The sequence below is a fragment of the Acomys russatus genome, chromosome 4, assembly GCF_903995435.1.
Source record: "Acomys russatus chromosome 4, mAcoRus1.1, whole genome shotgun sequence".
NCBI lineage: Eukaryota > Metazoa > Chordata > Mammalia > Rodentia > Muridae > Acomys > Acomys russatus.
Window position 1 is genome coordinate 58,544,808 of NC_067140.1, and position 14,848 is coordinate 58,559,655.

Below are 14,848 nucleotides of genomic sequence, written 5' to 3' on the forward strand. Positions count from 1 at the left end.
GAACCCTTTATAATAGCCTTCGGCCACTCAACCGTTCACACCCCGATTTGTTTCTCAGGTTCCATACCTCCTCAAGAAATTATGTAGAGGACTAGCTGTTGGTTTTATTCAAATTTCATAGAACAGGAAGTTGAGTGTGTGGGCAACTTCCTGCAAATGAGCTCACTTGTGTAAAGCCCGCCTGGGGTGTAATAAGTTCTCTCTAGGAATGAGTTACTGTTAAGGTCATTTGTTGTTATTGGCCTTGGGGCTAATGCCTGGGGGCTGTCTTTCTGCCTGGCCCTCCCAAACACCCTCTACTCCAGGTGCTGGAGGCCACAGCTGCCCTATACCATCAGGATCTGTCTCGGCTGGAGCTGCTCCCCGGAGGGCTTCTGGAGAGCCACGGGGATCCTGGAGCCCTTTTCAGCGCCATTGTCCTTGACCAATTTGTCAGGCTACGAGATGGTGACCGCTACTGGTTTGAAAACAGCAGGAATGGGTAAGGCTTGCCTGGGCTTTGTGTCTCAGAATCCACTGTGGCCTGGACCATAGGCTCTCTGCTTGGCCCCACACAGCCCCCACGGGCCTCCATTGCAGCCCCTCTGGGTCTGTCAAATGAGGGCTGGTCTCTGACAGCTCCCTAGGGTGCCAGGCTGAGGACTTTTCATTAAGGCTGCCAAGCTCTTAAACGCAGCTATGAACCAGACACCCTTTTCCCATGGGATACCTGAGTGTGAGGTCCTAAATCTCCCCTTAACCACAGCAGCTCCCCCGCCTCTCCTGTGCCTAGATTGTTCTCTAAGGAAGAGATTGCAGAAATCCGAAACACTTCCCTACGGGACATCCTAGTGGCTGTCACCAATGTGGACCCCAGTGCCATGCAGGCCAATGTCTTCTTCTGGCTTGCAGGTAAGTGACCTAGAGGTGGCTGGAGGGTGTGGGTCCAGAGTCTTGTCCTTTCTCAACTGTGGGCTGGATGACCACTCCAAGCGAGGTGTGAGCTAGGGTTCTGGCCTTGAGAAGCTTGGTTCTAGGTGCCAGGGCCGCTATATACAGTTTTCCTCTGCACAAGCTTAGTAGGTGCTGGATTGGTGGCAGGGCCAAGATGCCCAAAGACCCGGAGTAGACTCTTACATTCAGATGGGGTTGTGCCTGGCATTAGGAGGGTAAAGGGTATTATACTCCAAAGCAGTGATGAAAGAAGCTCTGTGTGTGTGTGTGTGTGTGTGTGTGTGTGTGTGTGTGAGAGAGAGAGAGAGAGAGAGAGAGAGAGAGAGAGAGAGAGAGAGAGAGAGAGAGAGAGAGAGGAGGGTTAGAGACTTTGAAGTTCATGCTGGGACCTGCTTGCTACCCACATAGGCAAATGCCATAGTCTCGTTACAATGACAGAGTAAATAGCCCCTTCCTCTCTGGTTCCTTGAGTACCCTCACCTCTTCTGTTAACACCCTCCTCAGTGATCTGGTGCCAGATTGTGACCCAGTAGCAGGTGTTCTGACTTCCTCTGCCTCCCCCCAGGAGACCCCTGTCCACAGCCAAGTCAGCTCAGCACCAAGGGTCTGCCAGCCTGTGTCCCCCTCTTCGTTCGGGACTATTTCGAGGGTAGTGGATTTGGCTTCGGACTCACCATTGGGACTCTTTGCTGCTTTCCCTTAGGTAGGAAAATGATGGGTATGCAAGGTAGGCTATCAAACTATCAAAAAGTGTCATCTAGGGGGTAGGTTGGAGTTGTTTTATGGATGACAACAAATACAGAGAGTACTGTCCCTCTGGGTGGTGAGAAAACATAAGGGGAAGGAAAAGTGTCCAGGTGCAGATAAGTGATCTCCAGGGAGATTTGCCTACCAGATCTCCTGGGATGCCCTGGGCCCAGCTTAGTCAAGAGCCTGTATGAGCCCCCTGGTCCACAGCTGCTTGTAAGAGCTTGCTAGCCTAGGGAGCTGTCAGAGACATCTCCTCCGCTGAGAAGCAGAGCTGGAGCAGACACAGTTTCTGGACCAGGAGCATGGTAGGGCTGTGTGGGTGGGTGGCCCAACATCCTGATATGGTGTGTCTAGCTTGTGGCTTGAGGAGTCTGGACTTAGTCCCTGGCTGGGAAGGGACCTAAGTAATGGAAGCAGTGTGGCTACACTGATATTTTAGACACCACCCAGAGTTCCCTTGGGATGCAATGTGCCCCTTCCATGGAGCCTCACAATTTGAAAGTTGGGAGGCAGGAGCGTCAGAAGGTAGGGATCTTAGGAACTCTTCCTGAGGAGAGGGGTTGAGATGGGAGTGACTTCTATCTCCCACAACCCTACATTCTCGTTCTTACCAGTCAGCCTGCTCAGTGCCTGGATTGTTGCCCGGCTTCGGATGAGGAATTACAAGCAGCTCCAGAGACAGGAGCGCCACAGCATCATGTCTGAGAAGCTTGTAGGAGGAGTGGAAGGTAGGTCTGGGGGGAGCCAGGGCAGTGATGAGAGGATACGACTTAGGGCTATGGTCCCTACCCTCACTCCAGGAGCCCGAGGAAAAGGCTCTTCTTTCTCAGGGCTATAGGTAAAGCTCAGGCAGGTTGAGGAGAGCTGGAGTAGGCATTGGAGCTGCAGTTCCCCAAGCCTCAAAGCTCCTCCCAATGATCCTAAATAAATGGAATGTGATAGAGTAGTGGAAGAATCAGAAGAGCCGCTTTCATCCTGAAGAGCTATGACTCACGAGTCCCAGATGGCTTTGTGGCATCTTGTGCTGAAATTGCAGGCAAAGCAAGTAATTAATGGGGTCAAGTAGGATTGGAATCCTGGTCCCATCGCTCTGGGACTGGCTGTTGGACCTTAGGCAGATTTTGTTCTCAATCTCTCTAAACCTGTTTCTGATTATCTGTAAAGTAAGGATCCTAACAGTGCCACGTATCTTAGGTTGTGAAAAACTGTAATAACTAACTCAAAGCACTATGGTGAGCATCCAGCAGACACTCAGGAAACAGTGGTCCTTAGTTTTCTTCATGGGTTAGAGGAACAGCAGACCTGTCGAGGAAGGAGGACCCTCAGAGCCCAGGAAAGGGCCAAGTTGCTGCTGAGACCCTGCACTGGCCCTCTCTCCCCCGATACACTTTGCCACATGATACCCCTTGGCCCCAGGTGACCCAGCCCCATCTCTTGCTTCCCAGCTTTGGAGTGGCAGGGCCACAAAGAGCCCTGCAGGCCAGTGCTTGTGCACTTGCAGCCGGGACAGATCCGAGTAGTAGATGGCAGGCTCACTGTGCTCCGCACCATCCAGCTGCGGCCTCCACAGCAGGTCAATCTCATCCTGTCCAGCAACCGCGGACGCCGGACCCTGATGCTCAAGATCCCCAAGGAATATGACCTGGTATGACCCAGCTGGTCCCCATCACAGATTACCTGGAGGAAAAGAAACACTGAGCCCAGAGGCAGGGTTTCTAACCTCTAGTCCCCAGATGTAGTACCTGATAGAGAGAGAAACTTGTGCATGTCTGTCCTGTTCTGGATCTGCTGGCTCGCATGGTTTCCTTGTACCCTGGCAGCCATTGGCAGACAGACTCCTTCCTTGCTTAGGATGTTCTTGTGATTCTTAGCTATGAGTTCCTGGAAGAAGCTGGGGCCTCTTCCCCATTCCTTTATTTCAGTCTCTAGTGGATTTTCAGGGACTTGGAGGGGTGTTAAACAGGCTCATGGGTTCTGAGTACCTGGTTCACAGTCTATCCCACCCTTTGACCCCTGCACACCTCAGGCTTTTCTCTAGTATTGTCTCTTCAGTTCATTGTCTCTTCAGTAAATGGAAAGACAGTATCTCTGTGGCAAGGCCATACCAATGACCCCCCTCGTGAGATCTGTGTAAAACAAAATGCCTGTCCTTGGGAGACTGACATGATTGCCTCTGCTCCTGCTCCCTTTGTAGGTGCTATTGTTTAACATGGAGGAGGAGCGGCAGGCACTGGTGGAGAACATCAGGGGGGCGCTGAAGGAGAGTGGCCTGAGCTTCCAGGAGTGGGAGCTGCGGGAGAAGGAGCTGATGAGAGTAGCCGTGACAAGGGAGCAGCGGGGTCACCTCCTGGAGACTTTTTTTAGGCACCTTTTCTCCCAGGTATGTACATGGGAACAGATCTGGTGTGTGTGTGTGTGTGTGTGTGTGTGTGTGTGTGTGTGTGTGTGCGCTTGTGCATGCAGGTGCGTGCACATGTGTATGCGTGTGTACCTGTGGAGGCATCCTTTCCTGCATGAGGCCATGGAAGTGATCATTCAAATCTCAAGGCTTGAGTTTTCATATGATAAGTCTGTCATGATTTAGGTCAAGCCACCAGACTTTTATGTTACTGGAGTCCTAGGCTAGTGGCCAAATCTGGAGGGGTAGGGGTAGGAAGGGGTAGGGGTAGGGGTAGGAAGGGGTAGGGGTTGGGGTAAGGGTAGGGGTAGGGGTTGGGGTAAGGGTAGGGGTAGGGTTGGGTAAGGGTAGAGGTAGAGGTAGGGGTAGGGGTTGGGGTAAGGGTAGGGGTAGGGGTTAGGGTAGGGGTTGGGATAAGGGTAGGGGTAGGGGTTAGGTTAAGGGTAGAGGTAGAGGTAGGGGTAGGGGTTGGGGTAAGGGTAGAGGTAGAGGTAGGGGTAGGGGTTGGGATAAGGGTAGGGGTAGGGGTTGGGGTAAGGGTAGAGGTAGAGGTAGGGGTAGGGGGTTGGGGGTAAGGGTAGGGGTTGGGGTAAAGGGTAGAGGTAGAGGTAGGGGTAGGGGTTGGGATAAGGGTAGAGGTAGGGGTTGGGGTAAGGGTAGGGTTTGGGATAAGGGTAGGGGTAGGAGTAGAGGTAGGGGTTGGGGTAAGGGTAGGGGTAGAGGTAGGGGTAGGGGTTGGGTAAGGGTAGGGGTAGGGGTTGGGGTAAGGGTAGGGGTAGGGGTTGGGATAAGGGTAAGGGTAAAGGTTGGGGTAAGGGTAGGGATAGAGGTAGAGGTAGGGGTAGGGTTGGGATAAGGGTAGGGGTTGAGGTAGAGGTAGGGGTTGGGATAAGGGTAGGGGTAGAGGTAGGGGTTGGGGTAGGGGTAGAGGTAGAGGTAGGGGTAGGGGTTTGGGTAGGGGTAGGGGTTGGGATAAGGGTAGGGGTAGGGGTTGGGGTAAGGGTAAGGGTAGGAGAGGTTGGGGTAAGGGTAGGGATAGAGGTAGGGGTAGGGGTTGGGATAAGGGTAGGGGTAGGGGTTGGGGTAAGAGTAGGGATAGAGGTAGAGGTAGGGGTAGGGGTTGGGATAAGGGTAGGGGTTGAGGTAAGGGTAGAGGTAGAGGTAGGGGTTGGGGTAAGGGTAGGGATAGAGGTAGAGGTAGGGGTAGGGGTTGGGATAAGGGTAGGGGTTGAGGTAAGGGTAGAGGTAGAGGTAGGGGTTGGGGTAAGGGTAGGGATAGAGGTAGGGGTTCGGGTAAGGGTAGGGGTAGGGGTTGGGGTTAGGGTAGGGGTTGGGGTAAGGGTAGGGGTTGGGGTAAGGGTAGGAGTAGGGGTTAGAATAAGGGTAGGGTAGAGGTAGAGGTAGAGGTAGGGGTAGCGGTGTGTTTCAACAGATTAGGTTCAGCTGCTTGCCTTCCAAACCAAAGTAATTGTGTCTAGTGAGGGAAGGAATCCAATCAACATAGCCACGTTGGGAAGACAGGGATGGAACATGTCAATGCTGTCTTTATGGGTCCAGACATGCACGTCCAGTTAGGGTTACTGACATGTACTTGCAGTTTATATAGGGAAAGGGCCAGGCATTCATAGTCAGTCAACCTTAGTCATACTGTAGTCTGCTCCACTGGTCTTTAGTTTCGGTTCTGAAAGTGGGCTGGAGAGAACGCCCTACTCTGTCGTTTGGGGGGACATTCTGGTTCCTGTAAGGTGACTTGGTTTGCTCAGGTGAGCAGCCTCAGTTCCCACCATGGAGTAGTTCCTTCTTCTGTTCAGGGAGTAATCGCATCCTGGGGTGATCTGCCTGCGGGCTCTGCTCGCCGTTCCTGAACACCAAGCTGACCGCGGGTTGATGGCAGTCATAGAGATTTTTAGGGCTCTGGAACAGCGGGTAAAGTCTGGTTGTAAAATACCTTGGCTGCTCTCGATGTCTTCAGCCTTGAAAAGGGATGGAAGTGGGTTAGGTAAAGTTAGGGCTGATTACCCCAATGCCAACAGGTAGGTTTTTGTTTTGTTTTAAGGATTTATTTTTAACTATGTTCATGGGGGTGAGAGACAAATGAGTGTGCGTGTCCACGGAGGGCAGAGGCATCACATCTCTCTGGAACTTGGGTGACAAGCAAGTAGTTGTGAACCTTCTGAGAAACCTGACGTGGGCACTGGGAACCGGACCTCTTGAGGAGAAGTTTGTGCTCTTAACGCTCAGCCTTTTCTCCAGCCCATTGTATCAGATTTTAGAGAGACACTCATTAGGCAATCAGCATGCCTTTGTGCCTGAGGTGAGCGGAAGCTGAAGCTCAGATGAAACACACAATATAAAGGCATGGGTGCCAAGGCTTACTCTGCTTTGAGGAGTCTGTAGCTGGTGCTCTTCTGCAAAAGCAGTCTCTCAGTCTTTTTCCTATTTAGTGCGAACATGTCTCTTCCCATCTCAATCCTGTCTCCTGATGTAAGGCTCCGAGGAGTCCGTGAGTAGGAATGAGGCGGGCCAAGCCAGTCCTGTGGGGCCCCTGAGAGCCATAGTCCATTCCTTCTTTGGAGAGCGCACGTGGAGCATTAACGTCTACCACATGGACTTCTGGGAACTATTGGGAAGTTGTGGGAAAATTTCCAAGACCAATGGCTACATCTGGTACAAAAATAAAGATAACCTGAGCAGAACAGTATAGTAGAGATAGGAAATGAAGTGTAGAGAGCACGCTGGCATATGCCTGTAATCCTAGCACTGTGGAGGGAGAAACGGGAAGGTTCAGAGTTCGAGTCCAACATGGGCTGCTGTCTCAGAGGCAAGGATGTCTGCGGATACAGTTAGTGGTAAAGCGCTTGCTGGGATGTGTAAGACTTGGGTTCTATCTGCATCGTGGGGCTCAGGGATAGACACAAATACAGTATGCGTCCCATACTTAAGAAGCTAAGCATCCTATCAGGACAGGGATGATATTCACTCGAAAGACTGGGAAGGGATGAAGATTATAAAAGTGATCCAGGAAACACGTGAGCTAGGACGTTAGTGAAAAAACTTTCAGTCTGGTGTAAGATCATGATATAGGTAAGACTGGCAAGGACACAAAGCTGAAAAAAAGTTCCGGCCCAGGAGAAAGGAGCGAGTAGGACTAAAGCACTATAGAAGGGAGACAATTAATGTCCGAGGAGGAGAGGAGTGGGTAGCTGGAGAGGATTCAGAGGAGACTGCTATTTAATGGGCATGCGCACATGGACTCTGGGCGAAATTTAACTCACCAACTAACTGAATATGGATGGGGTTTTGCACAAGAACTGGGCGGGGGTGGGGGTCCTCAGCTAGTGGGATGGGTCTCCTTGCTAGGGCGCAAGTAGGACCTGGGCACCTGCACTCAGTTCAGACTTCACTAGGGTGAAGGGAAGACCTTGTTCTGTGTGTTTAATGGATTGCTAGGTCTCCCCACAAGCTGCCTTGAACTTTCTGCTTTCAAAACCATTCCCTCCACAGCCTCTCTTGGTGATTTCCATACTAACCCGGGAGATGAGCAGGGCAGGTGAGGGAACAAACCCCAGACAACCAAAGGGATGTGCCTGAGGTTATGTGGCACACAGGTGGCAGAACTGGGACATGAACCCAGCTCTCTTGCCTCCAGCCCCAGGCTCTTTCCACTAAGGCACCTTGTTGGAAGCTGCAGCACTTGCCTCATGAAAATACAGGCAGGCTTGGGGTGAGCAGCCCTGTCGATAGGCAGGAAAAACAGGTTTTTTGGTCTGTGGCCTTACCTGCTTCCCTTGCTGTCTGCTGTCTTGCTGGCTCAGTCCCTGGGAAAGTTGGAGATAGCCCGTAAGAAGAATTCTCCTCTCCTACACCTTTTAGACATAAGACAGACATAACGGAGTCACGTAGACTCAGGAGCCCCAAGTGGAGGCCTTCAGCTTGGCTTGGAAAGATCTGAGAGAGAAAGCTATCAGTAGACAAGGCCTGTCTTCTTTCCATCACCTCTACTTTCTCTCTGGCTCTTCTTCCGCCTGTGTCTCTGAACACCCTGTGCTCCTGTCAGAGCACATCTGGGACCTCTTGGTTCTAACTCCACATACCCAGGTTGAATCAAATGTGTATACTTGGTTCAGTCAGCCAAATCCTGGAACCATGGAATCATGGAGTATAATGAATATAGCTAACTCACAGGCCTGGGCTGCTAATGGAGGTCTGTGCTGGGCAGATGGCCTCAGAAAGTGGACCCACCACCCTGCAAGGAAAGGATGCCTCCTACCTTTTTTCTCCCACCTCTGTGGCTGCCTAAATGCAGGTGCTGGACATCAATCAGGCAGACGCAGGAACTCTACCTCTGGACTCTTCGACTAAAGTGCGCGAGGCCCTGACCTGTGAGCTGAGCAGAGCTGAGTTTGCCGACTCCCTGGGCCTCAAGCCCCAGGATATGTTTGTGGAGTCCATGTTTTCTCTGGCTGACAAGGATGGCAATGGCTACCTGTCCTTCCGGGAGTTCCTGGACATCCTAGTGGTCTTCATGAAAGGTGAGGAAGGAGAAAATAATTGTTCAGAAGGAGAGGGGCATGGGCATTGAAATGTGGCTGACCTGTGGAAGCCAGAGATCCCTGAGGCTAGGTCTTTAACTATGGCAGATGCCTGAGAGTCTGGTATGGGTTTCTAGAGGTTGGGTGGGGCTCTCCTCACAGAACCCTCTTCTTCCAGGCTCCCCCGAGGAGAAGTCCCGCCTTATGTTCCGGATGTATGACTTTGATGGGAATGGCCTCATTTCCAAGGAGGAATTCATTAGGATGCTAAGGTTGGTCCTTTCTAACAGCCAGGAGAGTAAGTGAGGTCATGGACTCCCAGGAGCAGAAGGGTCCAACAAGAGCACAACAGAAGCATAAAGGAGAAGTAGGGGTGTCCTCTCTATCTTTGTAACCAGAGCTTTCTAAACTAGTAGAGGGACTTGGAGTTCAGCTGGCTGGGACCCTGTTATAGGGAGTCCTGAAGGAGATAGTCAGTGAGCCTTTGTGTCTGGGCTTGGTGCCTGCTGCCAACCCTAGGTCCTTCATTGAGATATCCAACAACTGCCTGTCCAAGGCCCAGCTGGCTGAGGTGGTGGAGTCCATGTTCCGGGAGTCGGGCTTCCAGGACAAGGAGGAGCTGACCTGGGAGGATTTCCATTTCATGCTGCGGGACCACGACAGCGATCTCCGATTCACGCAGCTCTGTGTCAAAGGTGGGGCTCACTCTGGTTGGCAGGGCTCACTTAGAAGTTGGGCAGAATTTCTATATGCTTTTAGGAGCCCCAAGAAAGACTTTATTAAAAAACAAAACAAAACAAACAAACAAACAAACAAAAAAAAAAACAAGGAAAATCAACATAATAACAAACATAATATATCCAGTGTGAATTATATTTTTTATACCCATGTAATTATCAAATAACATTGCTGATTGCCTTTTATTTGTATGGAGAAAGGGGCCTAAGAAGATAAAAGTGCCTTGGGCCCATGAATATATCCTGACTGTTGCAGTGGGTGGAGTAAGGATGGGGTGGGAGACTTTTTGTTGTTGTTTGAGACCAGAGTCTTGCTATGTAGATGGTGGATGGTGGATGGCCTGTGTAGACCAGGCTGGCCTTGAACTTGTGGCAGTCCTCCTGCTTCTACCTCCTAAGTGCCGAGGTAACAGACGTATGCTACTACACCCAGTCTGCGGTAGGAGATATTGACTGGAACCCTGTTTCTTCTGGCTCCTTGTCAAAGCCATGCCTCCCTTGCACCTCTAAGTTTGGAACTGGGAGAGAACGGCGTCTCTTTGTTACAACTCTCCTTGGGCCAGTCTGTGTTCTTCTCATCTGGGTTGTATGGTTCTGGTGTATTTGGGGTTCGGCCCCTCATCTCCTGGCTAAGTGCTCAGTCAACGTTTGATGAGTGCATCAAGGCCCAACTCTATTGTCCTTCCCGCTACTTCCTGCCCTACCTGTGTCTGACTCAAGTGGGTGGAGGCCAGGGTCTGAGTGAGGGAAGGGACAGACAACAAGAAGGGGATGGGTCTGTGTGTGGCCTGTTCTGCGCCATCACAATGTCTTTGTGATTCTCCTTGGGGCATGCTGAGACCAAACCTGGTCCTTCCCAGATTATGAGAAGAGTTGGGAGGGGGGGTGGCAGCATTGCTGAGAGACGATAGTGAGTTAGGCAAGGTGTGGATGAACTTCTGCACATGGCTTCCTCCGGCCTGAGGGCAAGGGGAGCCAGCAAAAGCTGATTCTGTAGCTTTCTGCTCTTCCTAGGAAGGCAAGGCAATGAGCACTTGGGCCTGAGGGCAGAGGCACCTGGAAGTGAGCCAGGCTGCACCGTCCTGTCCTGGGATTGGCAACCCTGGGATGGCTAGGCAGGGGATTGAGAATGAAACAGAAGGTTAACCATGCCTGGTGTCTTGTTTCTCTTTTAATCATCTCTGTGCCTTCTTGTTTCCTTCTGATCTTATTTGAAAGATTTGACATGACAGGAAAAGGCACAAGAGTATTGCAAACACTCTCCCCTTCACCAAGATCCCCGCTTGATGGCCATTTTGCCACAGTTGCTGTTTGCTGGACAATTGGAGAGAGTGGCTATCTGTACCTGGTTTTAAAACATTTGATTTTGGAATCGGAGAGGTGGTTCAGTGGTTAAAAAGCACGTGATGCTCTTGCAGAGGACCCAGGTTCAGTTCTCAGTACCAACCTGGCAGCTCACAACCATTTGTCACCAAGTTCCAGGGGATCAGATGTCCTCTTCTGGCCGCCCTCGGGCATCAGGCACACATGTGATGCACATAAATACATGGACACAAACACTCAAAAACATGAAACTGAAATAAGTAAATCCTCAAACACTTGACTTTCACATAGATCAGTTTGCCATGAGCTAAGGCATCTTCAGGGTTGGTTCAGAACTTAGAAGCCCGCCCCCCCCCAGGCTGCAAGCCTCCTGTAAGAACTTGGATTTGCAGCTCAGCCACTGCCCCCCACCCCCCCCCCCACCCCCGGAGGCTGCAAGCCTCCTGTAAGAACTTGGATTTGCAGCTCAGCCTTGCTTTGTTCTTAGTGTTTGGCTCTGGCAGGAATAATGAGATGACATTTCCAGTATTTTATTACGAACGTTTTCAAACACAGAAAAGAAAGACTTTTGGGTCACCTCCCTTATAGCTGTGTCTATGTGAGTCCAGCTCCCAGTGGGGCTAGGAATGGAGGCTGGGGTACCCAGACGCAGGACCTCCTTTGGATAGAGACTTTCTACAGGCTTAGACATAGGAAAGAGGGGACCCTGTGCCTTGAACCAGGCTCTCCTAGACTCTGGGCTCTGAGCTGTTTCCTAACAAAGCTCTGCATCACAGGGGTGGAAGTGCCTGAGGTCATCAAGGACCTGTGCCGGCGAGCCTCCTACATCAGCCAGGAGAAGATCTGGTAAGCTCCCATCTGAGTATATTGTGTAATTGTCATTTTGCTCCCTAGAATGGCTGAGGTTGCCGCCCACCCCTACCCCACCTCTGCTGTGCCTTGTTGCATCTTTATGCAAATAGAGAAAGGGCCCACTTCCTCCAAGGGGCCAGACAGGTCCGTCCCACATGGGAATGAGGAGAAAGCCTGCTGAGATTCAGCAAAGCTCACATAGTGCTTGCGCCGAGTATCCTTGTAGAGGACACACTTATATCCTGAGGCCTCAACTTGTACTCACTCTCTGTGTGTGCCTGCCTCTCTGTGGAAATCCTGCTGTCCTGTGTGGAGGGATCTGATCTTTCCTGCACAAAGCTGGTTTGGAGGCAGAGCAGGGCAGCAGGGGATCAGATGGTACCTCTTGCCTTTCCTTCCTAGCCCTTCGCCCAGAATAAGCGCCCACTGTGCCCGCAACAACACCAAGTCGGAGTCATCACCACAGAGACTACAGTGCCCCGTGGACACAGACCCTCCTCAGGAGATTCGACGGAGGTTTGGCAAGAAGTACGCCTGCTTTGCCCCTCGCCTGTGCCTCCCTTCAACGTTCCATGACCTGGTTCAGGGCGCTCTGCTTTACCGGCAGATAAATACCCTCTGCCGCAGAAAGCTTTGGTGCACCCATCACTATAGCTCGCTATGATTAATGCCAGAATGGTAGGAAGGGGCAAGGGGGAAGTTCAGATCTTTTCTCACCTCTGCCTGGGAAGTCGGGAGCAGGGGAGGGGGACTCACTTTATAGACCAGGCTGGCCTCGAGCTCACAGCGATCCTCCCGCCTCTGCCTCCCAAGTGCTGGGATTAAAGATGTGCGCCACCACCACCTGGCTCAGCTACCTTTCTTAGACAACCTAGGCTCACCTGCCTAGGGATGGCCCCGGCCACAGTGGGCTGGGCCTGCCTCCATCAATCAACAAATGCCCCCACAGACATGCCAATCTGATGAAGGTAATTCCTTAGGTGTGTCAAGTTGACAAGTGAAGCTAACTCTGACAGTGAGCCTTCTCAAGGTTCACTGTGGGAGCCTGGTGGGAACTACAAACAAGGAGGGGAAGGGGCCGTCTGTGAGTGGACCCTGGTGGAGATGGAGTCTATCTCCAGACATGAAATAACCAGTTGAAAATCAGCCCTCATGTAGACTATGGGGCAAAGCCTTTTGGGGTCTGAACCCTGGGGCATGAGGCTCTGTCCTTCCCAGGCTGACCCTCCGAGGCTCTCTTTGGAGTAGCGGGTTTCCACTTGTATTCAGCCTCACAGGCCAAGGCTAAGGCTCCCTATCTCCCAGGGTAACTTCGTTCCAGCCTTTGCTGTTCACCGAGGCACACCGAGAGAAGTTTCAACGCAGTCGTCGCCACCAAACGGTGCAGCAGTTCAAACGCTTCATTGAAAACTACCGGCGCCACATCGGCTGTGTGGCGGTGTTTTATGCCATCACTGGGGCGCTCTTTCTGGAGAGAGCCTACTGTGAGTGACGTCATATACCACAAGTCTGGGGTCTGGGACTGGAGCCCATTGTGAGTGACACACATTGTGTGTATGTGTGTGTGTGTGTGTCTCGGGGTGGGTGGGGGAGATTCGGTAAGTGACAATAGCATCTTCTACAACTGCACTGTTTTCCCTCAACAGACTATGCTTTTGCGGCACACCACACTGGCATCACCGATACCACCCGCGTGGGCATCATCCTGTCTCGGGGCACGGCGGCCAGCATCTCCTTCATGTTTTCCTACATTTTGCTCACCATGTGCCGCAACCTCATCACCTTCTTGCGGGAGACTTTCCTCAACCGCTACATTCCCTTCGACGCCGCCGTGGACTTCCACCGCCTGATTGCCTCCACAGCCATCATCCTCACAGGCAGGGGCTGCTGCTACGGGGTTCTCTTGATGTTTTTTGCTCTTGCTGGATTCCCTTACTCCCCAATCGCACTTAACTTTAATGCCAATCTTGGGTGGCATTCTTCATAAGGATGGAGTTAGCTGGGCAGTGAGTGAGTGGGATGAAATTAAGCCCAGGGGCCCATCCTGCCGGGAGTGGCTTTTCCTACAGTTTCAAAGGCAGCCCCCTCCCCAACATCTAACCGACAATCTACCAAGGTTGGGCACAAGGGTACAAATTACTGCTTTCCTAGTTCTAATGTTTTAAAGCAGATCCGTGAAAGAAACCAAAGGAATGAGCTTCTAATGGTGTAATTTCAGAATCATGTGGTTGTGTTCATAGGTGGAATCGGGGATGGGGACGGGTGGGGGGAGCAGGAGAGGTTGATTATGGCTCAACAGCCTGGACTCCAAGGGTGCTGTTTCAATCCTCTCTATCTGTGTAGCACTTGAATGTGTCCCTGAGCTCACCACCCTGTCTGGTCTTTCTCAGTCTTGCACAGCGCTGGCCACGTAGTGAATGTGTACCTGTTCTCCATCAGTCCACTCAGTGTCCTCTCTTGCCTCTTTCCTGGCCTTTTCCATGACGATGGGTAAGTGTGTGTCAGGAATGACTCTCTTAAAGGTAGAGGACACATCTTCTTGGCCCCAGAGGACAGGGTCGCCTTCTGGGATGGGACTGAGCGGCTGGCAGAAGGAGAGGGTGTTGAATAGGTTCTGCTGCTCCTCGGGGAACTCTGGGAGAGGTCCTAGGAAAGTCACCTCATGCCTCTTCTTCGCTGTGCCTTCCGCACAGGTCAGAGTTCCCTCAGAAGTATTACTGGTGGTTCTTCCAGACTGTACCAGGTGAGAACTCTCTCCCCTTCTATCAGTGTCTGGGCTTGACTCCAAATCCTAGGTGCTGGCTTCTGCCACTGAACCCTTACTCACTGAACTCCTATGGCCGCCCCAAGGAGGACACTCCTAGGCAGCAGGAGACTGTATTACAGTGGCCCTTCCCCCAACCTTGGGCCAGCTCCTCCCTAGGAAGGGCTTCTCTGCTGCCTTTCTTCATAATATACACGTACACATCATGACAGCTGCTTTGAGAAATGCAGTGCATGGCAGAAGGACCAGGCACAAGCCCCTAACCACACCATAGGATGTCTTGACAAAGGTCATGGTGAGGGGGTTGGGGGACCACCAACCTCCTACAATTTCATAGCTGTGAATCTATTATGGCTTGTCCTAAACCCGTTTATATTTTCAGTCTGTCCCCTCCTCAGGGTAATGTGTTTTCCATGCTTACTCCTTTCTGTGAAATACAGCAGGCTTTTTATTTTTCTTTTTTTCTTTTTTAATCCTACTGCTTTGAACTTCAGAGGGCGCTTGCTGACTTCGGCACACTGGGATTTAGTGGATAAGACTGTATTTATGCTCTTCTCTC

The 14,848-nt window shown here is 51.6% G+C and overlaps 1 protein-coding gene across 1 annotated transcript in view; it reads left to right on the plus strand.

Moving 5' to 3' along the window:
- The window catches only part of Duox1 (dual oxidase 1), a 34,267-nt gene that overhangs the window by 10,342 nt on the left and 9,077 nt on the right, over positions 1 to 14,848 (plus strand). The window contains exons 12-26 of the mRNA XM_051144519.1: positions 306 to 481; positions 773 to 891; positions 1,499 to 1,636; positions 2,298 to 2,411; positions 3,129 to 3,328; positions 3,878 to 4,063; positions 8,388 to 8,613; positions 8,792 to 8,885; positions 9,133 to 9,308; positions 11,450 to 11,519; positions 11,928 to 12,053; positions 12,831 to 13,009; positions 13,172 to 13,402; positions 13,916 to 14,015; positions 14,219 to 14,268. Coding sequence (XP_051000476.1) covers positions 306 to 481; positions 773 to 891; positions 1,499 to 1,636; positions 2,298 to 2,411; positions 3,129 to 3,328; positions 3,878 to 4,063; positions 8,388 to 8,613; positions 8,792 to 8,885; positions 9,133 to 9,308; positions 11,450 to 11,519; positions 11,928 to 12,053; positions 12,831 to 13,009; positions 13,172 to 13,402; positions 13,916 to 14,015; positions 14,219 to 14,268 — 2,185 coding nt within the window. The remainder of the gene's footprint in view (positions 1 to 305; positions 482 to 772; positions 892 to 1,498; positions 1,637 to 2,297; positions 2,412 to 3,128; positions 3,329 to 3,877; positions 4,064 to 8,387; positions 8,614 to 8,791; positions 8,886 to 9,132; positions 9,309 to 11,449; positions 11,520 to 11,927; positions 12,054 to 12,830; positions 13,010 to 13,171; positions 13,403 to 13,915; positions 14,016 to 14,218; positions 14,269 to 14,848) is intronic.